The 9,345-nt window shown below is 43.3% G+C and overlaps 1 protein-coding gene across 1 annotated transcript in view; it reads left to right on the top strand.

Moving 5' to 3' along the window:
• VPS18 (VPS18 core subunit of CORVET and HOPS complexes) overlaps positions 1–9,038 on the top strand; it is an 11,433-nt gene extending 2,395 nt beyond the window's left edge. The window contains exons 2-5 of the mRNA XM_014306421.2: positions 2,773–2,914; positions 3,102–3,193; positions 3,895–5,765; positions 6,483–9,038. Coding sequence (XP_014161896.2) covers positions 2,773–2,914; positions 3,102–3,193; positions 3,895–5,765; positions 6,483–7,211 — 2,834 coding nt within the window. The 3' untranslated portion in view covers positions 7,212–9,038. The remainder of the gene's footprint in view (positions 1–2,772; positions 2,915–3,101; positions 3,194–3,894; positions 5,766–6,482) is intronic.
• Positions 9,039–9,345: the final 307 nt, after the last annotated feature.

Raw genomic sequence — 9,345 nt, 5'->3', positions numbered from 1 at the left:
GTGTCACTGTGTGCGTGTGGGGCAAAGCATTCGGCTGCGGCTTGTTTTTCCCACGGCTTGCTGTGGGAGGTGTTTGGAGACGGGGAGCACTCCATTCCTGGCTGGGCAGAGTGCTGATGCAGGCCAGCCCAGCGAACCCGCGGTGCTGCTCTGTGTGGGAGGCTGCGGCCAGGGGGGCTGCGGGAGCAAACGCTGAAGAGTGCGTGGAGTCGCAGGTGCCTGTGCGTCACAAATTACACCAGCCATACCTCAGCCCTGTGCAGCTAGAGCTGTGCTAGCGGGTTGAGAACACCCAGTCACTTTACTTCTCCTTTCTGCTCCTTTCTGAGGAAGCCTCGCTTTATCGTGTTATGGATGTGTGCGCAGCTGGTCCTGCACGGAGTTCCTTTCCTTACCCAGGCGCAGTTTATCAAAGAGTGGTTTCTCTAGAGTGGTTCCTTTAGGCTGACTACACGATGGCAAGGTGACCTGCAAAGCAATCTGTATCACTACTACACTTTTCTGTCAAGGGATGTGAGGCTTTGCTATACTGCATTGCTCAGTGTGGTGTCCCATCAGTGTAAAGTAACAGTGTGATGACCAGTCCGTTTTTTCTTTCATGTCTGAGAAATTTATTTCATTATTATTCCATGATCAATTCAAGATTTACTAGGTTCAATAACCATTTTCTACTAGACGTCACCTCTCAATGTTTTTTTGGTGTGCTAGGGAAATGTAGGTTATGAGAGGATTGTATTGTACCGGGTATTGTCATGGTAGTACCAGCTGCTATGCAGAGCTGGTGGTTTTGGGTTACAAGTTTGGAAATACATGGACACATTCTTTCAAGATTTTTTCCTTGTATAGTGTTGCCCACTGGTAACCTTTGGGGAAACCAGGTTGTGAGGTTCATCTGTGTGCTAAGAATTGATAAATTCTGTCATGCTATGTATACTGTGGAGTATAAATACACTGACACAGTTACTCTGAGTCTAGATATTGAAGTAGGTGTGTTCCCCTTGTTTGTTTTGACATGCATGGTTATTGTGCAATGTTAGATACAGAATAAGTGGCCTGAATAGGTGTTGTGCAGAACAGTGTTGGGACAAGTCATGTCACGGAAAATAAATTTTCCAGGACTCAGCTTTTCTTCTTGACAGATGAAACACTGTCTTCAGTCATGGCTGTCTTACATGTGAGAAATCTGCCTGTTTGCTCACAGTTGATATTGGCAGAGGAAGTTTGGGAACTGCTTAGGCACAGCCTAATCAGGATTTCAGTTATTCTTAAATCAGGCCACACAGGCAATTTTTAATAACATTTGGGTTGGTAAAAGTTGTTGACAACCTGCAGTTTAAGTGAATTTATTTTGTAAAAAGATACAATAGTTACCTTCCAGAAAGCAGTCCTTAAGGTTAGGTTTGCAATTTTGGAAGATGTTGAAACTTATTCCTAATTTTCAGGGAGTTGTTCCCTGTGCTTGTTAAATTGCAGGTACTGTTTCTCAAGGTTGTAGGTAAACAAGCAGTGATTCTGTATCCAACCTGAAGTCCTGCTGCATTGTGAACTTCAAGTACTGTAGCTCCAGCTTTGAAAAGTCTGCTTTGACCCACTAGATCATACTGGTGATCTTAGATCTTTGGACAGATAAAAAGGTCTGAGGAAATAGTTAGCTTTGCCCAGAAATCAGGGTGTGAAATGCTGCAGTGGAATCTTGATTAAACAGAAGAGGGACACTGGGGACAAGATGAGGGAAGAGACTGTTTGAAAGGAATGAATGTTATGAAATAGACATTTCCTTTGTATAGAGAACTGTATATTAAGGAAGCTCATCCTTCTCCTATAAGGGACAATAGCTAAAATCCTCATGTTAATGGTGATGATGCTATGGGTGTTATAAATGTAATGGATACAGGCCTAAAGAGCCCAGAATGCTAAAATCCAATACTTTGGCTTGAACTATTATGGAATTAAACCATAAACAGCTTTTTCTTAACTCTAAACCCTTACCTCTGTACAGGTGCTATTTGTTCCCTTTCCTTCCTATGAGTTTCCTTGCTGAGTCAGCCTTGCTTTGCCAGGTGACAGTCTGAAAAAAATTTGAGATTACCTGGATGAATGTGACTTATGATCTGGTAACATGTGGGTTTTCCAGAATTATCCTTCCCCTTTATATATATAAAAATTGGTTGGTTATGATACCATGTGAGTCTGTACCTTGGGAGCTTTTTGTACATGTTTTGAACTGCAGTTCATACCAGCAAATATAAACTGTGGCATTGTGACTCCCCAATCTGAAAAGAAGAACATCAGTTCTACTTAACTGGAAATAAAAGAATGCACACTTGTATAAGTGGGTAGTGTGTAAGGTGTGGATCAATGCATAGGAAAAAGCACATGCAAAAGGCTGCCTACTCAGGTTGTGATTGCTTGTCTCTTCCTGCATGTGCACCTTTCTTCTGGAAAAAGTGTACTTTAAGGATTCTGCAGCTGGTCTAGAGGTGAGGCAGAGGCAAGGAGAAAGCATTGGTGGAATAGACAATTAAAGGATTTGCCTGTAAGGAGCAGGCTACTTTCCACTACTACATTGTCTTTTTCAACACCAGCAGGGCTGGAATTAGAGGGTTTTTTTCCTTCTGTATTCATGCTCCATGGAGCACACTTCCTTCTCAGTAAAACTTGGAGCAGGACACAATCCTCTTAGTCTTTTAGGCTGGATTTTGATGTAGTTTGGGGTTGTTGTTGTGGGGTTTTGTCTTATTCAGTTTCTAAGCGTTCACATTCTTTCTCCAGGATATGTGAATGCGCGACTGGAAAAAGAAACACCAATATTTAACAAGCAGAGGATTGACTTTGCTCCTCCTGAGAAAATTAACAGCTTAGTGGTCTCCTCTAACCAGCTTTGTATGAGCCTTGGGAAAGACACCCTTCTCAGGTAATGCTGCCAGAACCCTGAAGTTATTGTTTGTTTTTCCCCTGCCTTCTTTTTTTTCCTTAAGTTGTTAGAGAACTTACATTTGCAAACTGAATAAAAAGCCACGAGCCCAATATGGAAAACAGGTGAGGAGTTACAAGTATGTGAACTTTTGTTGGCAGCATGCATTCATGGTTTCTCTTTGCAGGATTGATCTTGGAAAGCCAGATGAACCTAATCAGGTAGAGCTGGGACGCAAAGATGAAGCCAAAGTCTACAAGATGTTTTTAGACCACACAGGTGAGGCAGTGGGTGATGGATATTTACAGACAGTGAACAGAGCAGAGCAAGTGCTGGTGAAGGAGTTCTCTTTCTGCTTTGTGCATAAGGAGGACAGATCAATTTTCCACGAGCCAGACTTTCCCAGGGCCCCTCCCCACTGGTTTGCCCTTTTGCTATTAGTAAAGCACAGGCTTGTGCCTGTGTTGTGTTTTCAGACTCTGAAGTGAACACATGCAATTAGGCTGTTCTGAGCAAGGCTAAAACCAATCAAAGGAAGGTTTGCAGTCACTCTCTGCTGTATGGTTTATATAGGAATTTTTAAAAAGGGCCATAAAACATCTGCAGTTCACTGTAGCCTAGACTGATTTTAAAAAACTAAACAAAAATTTGGAAAGAGATGCTCATATCTCTCGCCAACTGCCAGGGATAGGAGGGAACTCTGGGAAGTGTTTATCCTTAGAACATTTATTTAAATAGAATACCTTCTCGCTAAAGCATCTGGTACCAGTTATTTAACATTGCAACATATGGACTACTGTTCTGGTCCAGCATGGAAATCCCCCACATTCCCATAAATGCCTGGGAAAGTTTTGGATTAAGTATGTTGATATTGGAATTTATCAAATGTTAAGATTAGAAGCTGCAGGAATTTGGCTTGCTTAGGCACAGTCTTGATTTGTTCTCTCCTTCTCCCTCCCATACCCCTCTGCTGTTGGCAGGCTCTCATCTCCTGATTGCTCTGAACACCAGCGAATGCCTTTACCTGAACAGAAGTGTTCAGAAAGTGCGGGCACTCTCCCGCTGGAAAGGACACTTGATTGAAAGTGTGGGCTGGAACAAATTTCTTGGTTCAGAAACCAACACAGGGCCTATCCTGGTGGGGACATCCCAGGGGCAGATCTATGAGGCTGAAATCTCTGTCAGCGAAGGAAGCCTCTTCAGCACTAACCCTGACCAGTACTTCCGACAGGTCTACACTCTGGAGGAGGAATCTGGACCTGCCCCAGTCTGCTGCTTGGAAATTGAACGAGGGCTAGAAGGGAAATTTTTTATTATAGCCACTACTAGGAAGAGACTCTTTCAGTTTGTTGGCAAAGTGCCTGAAGGGACTGAGCAGCAAGGCTTCAGCTCCATATTTGCTGTGCATGCTGACCATCTGCCCAGCTTTCGGGAATTTCCAGCCAACTTGGGTTTCAGCGAGATAGCCTTTTACACTCCGAAACTGCGTTCCAACCCACGCTCCTTTGCCTGGATGATGGGAAATGGTGTTCTATATGGTACCTTAGATTACAGTCGTCCTGATTCAATTTTGAGTGATGAACGAGTCTGGGTTTATCCTCCTGATATTGACATAACTGTGAACAAGCCAATATCCATTGTGCTTACCCAGTTCCACTTTCTCTTGCTGCTGCCTGACCGGGTGAAGGCTGTCTGCACTCTGAATGGACAGGTTGTTTTTCAGGATCTGTTCCTGGAGAAGTTTGGCTTGCTGACACGCATGATTAAAGATCCCACAGTCCAGCAGATATGGATCCACACTGAGAAAGTAGTGTTCCGCTACCATGTCCAGCGGGAATCCAGAGATGTGTGGAAGATGTATATGAATATGAACAAATTTGATTTAGCAAAAGAGTATTGTAAGGACCGTCCAGAGTGTCTTGACATTGTGTTGGCCAAAGAGGCAGAGCACTGCTTCCAAAACAAGAGGTATCTGGACAGTGCCAAATGTTATGCACTGACCCAGAACTACTTTGAGGAAATTGCTCTGAAGTTCATTGAAGCCAAGCAAGAAGAGGCCCTGATGGAGTTTCTGATTAAGAAGCTAAGTAACCTAAAGCCTTCAGAGAAGACACAGACTACTCTGCTGACCACGTGGTTGACAGAGCTGTACCTGAACTGGCTGGGCATATTGCAAGGAGATCCCTCACAGCGAAATCTCTATTTGGATACACGGGAGAAGTTCCGCACTTTCCTGAGCAGTCCTAAAAACAAAGACTGTCTTTTTAATAATCGAGCATCTATTTATGAGCTGTTGGCAAGCCATGGAGACACAGAGCACATGGTCTACTTTGCAGTCATCATGCAGGATTACGAGCGTGTAGTAGCTCACCACTGCCAGCATGACGAGTACGATGAGGCTCTAAATGTGCTGTCCAGGCACAGAGACGAGAAACTCTTCTACAAGTTCTCTCCGGTTCTCATCCAGCATATTCCCAAGAAGGTGGTTGATGCTTGGATTTCTATGGGCTCTAGACTGGATGCCAGGAACCTCATTCCAGCCCTTGTTAACTACAGCCAGAGTGCCAGCACCCAGCAGATCAATGAAGCCATCAGATATATGGAGTTCTGTGTCTACCAGTTGGAGGAAACCCAGCAAGCCATTCACAACTACTTGTTGTCTCTTTATGCTTTGTGTCGGCCGGACTCGTTGCTGTCATACCTGGAGCAAGCAGGAACCAACCCAAACAGGATCCACTACGACCTGAAGTACGCACTACGCCTGTGTGCAGAGCATGGGCACCACCGTGCATGTGTCCACATTTACAAAGTGATGGAATTGTATGAGGAGGCTGTGGATCTCGCCCTACAGGTATGTGTTTATCTGTGCATGCTGTGATACACGGGAATGTAGCTTGTTCAAGTTACCTTGAACAGCAGAGCATTGAGAGGAGCTGGACGGACTCACTGGTATCAAAGCGGTGTAGCTGAGGCTTGGAAAAAAGACCTGGCTCTGTTAACATTTTTCTGTGCTTTCACAGCTGTTTAAAGTAGGCAGCTGACTGGCAAGCCATAACTGAGGGTGGAGGCATGGAAAATACAAGGAAGAGTACTGTCTCAAGCTCAGTCTCTGACATAAAATACCTTTAACATATCTGCATTTATGCAAGATTTGTACAGCTATTGTTAAGGATTCTAATTACCTATTCATAGCTTTGCTAATTATCACAGAAGTCTTTGTCAGCTTAGTCTGACCTTCAGGGAGATGCTGGATTTTTTTCCTATTGGAATTGCTGTGTCTTCGCTGAAATGTGTGGCCAGCAAAGATACTATAACATGAATTTGCCCTTTCTGTGCTGGCCTCTGTTCTCTGTTGGGTAGCAAGCTAATCTTCAGTGAGGAGTACTGGTGGAGAGGAGAGGTGTTTGCCATGGAAACAAGGAGCAGGCCAGGAGTGCAGTCCAGCGCAGTGAGATTGCAATAGAGGTTTTTTAAATGCCTCTTAAAATGGACAGCAGGCTTTGAAGTTGAATGGTGGGTAAACAAAGAGGGAAGCTTAACTCTGTTTCCTTGTCTGTCCGACTTCTAGGTGGATGTTGATCTTGCCAAGTCCTGTGCAGATCTTCCTGAAGATGATGAGGAGCTCCGGAAGAAGCTGTGGTTGAAGATTGCTCGCCATGTTGTTCAGGAAGAGAAGGATGTGAAGAAGGCAATGGCCTGCCTCTCCAGCTGTGCCCTGCTGAAGATTGAAGATGTGCTGCCATTCTTTCCAGACTTTGTCACTATTGACCATTTCAAGGAGGCAATCTGTAACTCCCTGGAGGATTACAACAAGCACATCGAGGAGCTGAAAAGGGAGATGGAGGAAGCCACGCAGAGTGCCAAGAGGATCCGAGAGGACATCCAGGAAATGAGAAATAAATATGGCTCTGTGGAGCCTCAGGAAAAATGTGCTGCTTGTGACTTTCCACTTCTAAACCGCCCTTTTTACCTTTTCCTGTGTGGTCACATGTTTCACTACGACTGTCTCCTCCAAGCAGTTTTCCCTAACCTTCCTGCCTATAAGCAGGCAAAACTTGAAGATCTTCAGAAGAAGCTGGCAGCTACCAGCCAGCCATCCAAGAGCCACCATCGTCCCAAGGATGCAGACACCATTAGCTTGGGGAAGGGGCAGCAGAGCCGGGAACAGATCAAATCTGACATTGATGACATTGTGGCAGCTGAATGTGTGTACTGTGGTGAGCTGATGATCCGGTCCATTGACAAGCCTTTTATTGATCCCCAGAAGTATGAAGAGGAGATGCAAAGCTGGCTGTAATTTTCCAAATCTTCAACTGTCAAACAAATTGTGAACCTTCTGTGCTGGGGATATCACCTCCAGGAGCAGGAACACAGTGACTTCTGTGCAACTCTAAACAAAGGATAGTGCAGTCTTTTTACCAGGGTTAGGGAGAGCTAGTCTTGAGAAGTGGGGAGATGTAGATATGGCTGTCTAAGAACTTTAACAATACTTAGAACTAACCTACTGGAATATATTTAGCAGGCGTTTCTGCTTGCAGTTCTGAGGTTCTCAGTGTGAAGCTAAATGGAGTGCCTTGTTGTCCAGAAGAAATTGGGAACAGCCTGTGATTTATCTGCCCTGTTGGTGGTATTTGTTTTGGTGAAGACAAGCTGAAAGAGAAAGGTAGTGAAGGCCACTAAGCAATGTAGTCTTCATTCATAATTTTCAAAGCTAGAATTGCCCTCTGTTTCCTTTCTGTTGAGAGTCTATAACCACATACATAGAAACAACATGAGAGGATGGAAGCTCTTACCAATTTATATTTTGTAAACATCATGCTACACAAATACATGTTTCTACACAATGTGATACAAGAATGTGTATAATTTTCAGTTATTCAATTATACAATCTTGCAGGAAAGTTATAAAAGTAATTTGCCTGCAATTCAAGGTGTATAATTCTCTTTCTCACAAGCTTTATGCATGAGACCAGACACATTTGGATTTTCTGTAGGTACTGTTTCTCGAAATGCTTGTTCCCCACTCCTCTTTCCATCCTGTTTCTACTATAACTGCCTTTGTATAGTGGGTCTTGGTTTTCTCTTCACTGCAAACCAAAACTGATAGATACAGTAGTAAGGTTTCAACTGACACCCTGCAAGCAGGAGCACAATCTGTGTATCTTGGTGTGGTTCTCTTCAAGCTGCACTTGAGCATTAGACTCAAGATCTAGTCAGGGGTTTGCTCAAGGGTAGTCTACAGAAATGTTCTGTTGGTGTGAAATTTGCTTTGCCCTTTGAAGCTAGTACCTTGTGCCTAAACAGTCTTTTGCCTTCCACTTTTTGGAGATGGCTGCATGTCAGTGCATCTATCTATTGCTCCAACTTGGAAAATTTTTCCCAGAAGGTAGCAATCACTATGTTGTGAGTGATGGAAGAAAAAGTTGTCATTAACAGTTTGGCAAGGGTTCCTTGTTTTGTTTTAGGAAAATAAGATTTTAATTAGGTTTTGCTGTTTGGGACTGAATCACAAAGGTAGTAATTGACAGAAGAATTGAATGTTCTAAAAGAGAAAATACAATTCTTGTAATTAGGGCAATGGAAAATACTGTCTTCTGAAAAACCACCTCAGTTCTTTCACATGAGTATGTGTGCTTGTCTTGAATACCTCTCTCAATCTCCTAACCACTTACCCTGCTTGTAGGGTTGTAGAAATGGGTCTTCATGTTATTGTAGGAGAATATGTATTGGTTTCCTCAAGGATCTGACCTAAGAATTCTGAGTTTAGAACTTCAGAGGAACATTTATGTTTTTGTTGGGAGGATCAGCCTGGAACAAATGAATTTTATCTGTGTAAAATGACACGAGTAATAAAAAACAGACATGAAAGTAGGAAGACCTGAGGTTTCAAGATCCTCTTTTCTTTGATGGAGCCATGGGATAGGCAGTCCCATCACCACCTCGTGGTGTGTGTTTGCTGGCTTGTCAGAAAGCACTTTTTCAGAAAACCCACATGCTGTAGTTTTCTTTGGCTTTGCATAGCCTTTTGCTTTGAATAAGTTGGTGGGTCTGGCAGAAGGATTTGTGATGAAAACGAAATGTGATGTCTTTTGAAGTTTACCATTAAACCTGTTATAACTGGCCATTCCTGTGAATCATCATCTTTTCCTGTAAGCAGTGGGATATTTAAGATTGTACATGTCATTGCAAACCAACAGTAGCCTCCCACCCAAACCAATTTCTGGTCAAAGGTAAGTGGCTCTTTTTCTGCCCTTTAGCAGAACATGGGTATCAGCTCATTCTGATGCAGGGGTAATTTCACATTATTTTGACATGTTCTTAACACTTGTTCCATCTCTTTTGGGTTTTTACAGGATCTTTCCTGGTATATTAGAATTACTATAGTCTTCCATTCTTTTCCTGTTTGTGCTGGAGAAGTCACATCACTAAAT

Source organism: Geospiza fortis, unplaced genomic scaffold, assembly GCF_000277835.1.
Source record: "Geospiza fortis unplaced genomic scaffold, GeoFor_1.0 scaffold66, whole genome shotgun sequence".
NCBI classification, from domain to species: Eukaryota; Metazoa; Chordata; class Aves; order Passeriformes; family Thraupidae; genus Geospiza; species Geospiza fortis.
The sequence above is the reverse complement of the archived record's forward strand: the minus strand, read 5'-3'. Positions and strand labels throughout refer to the sequence as shown.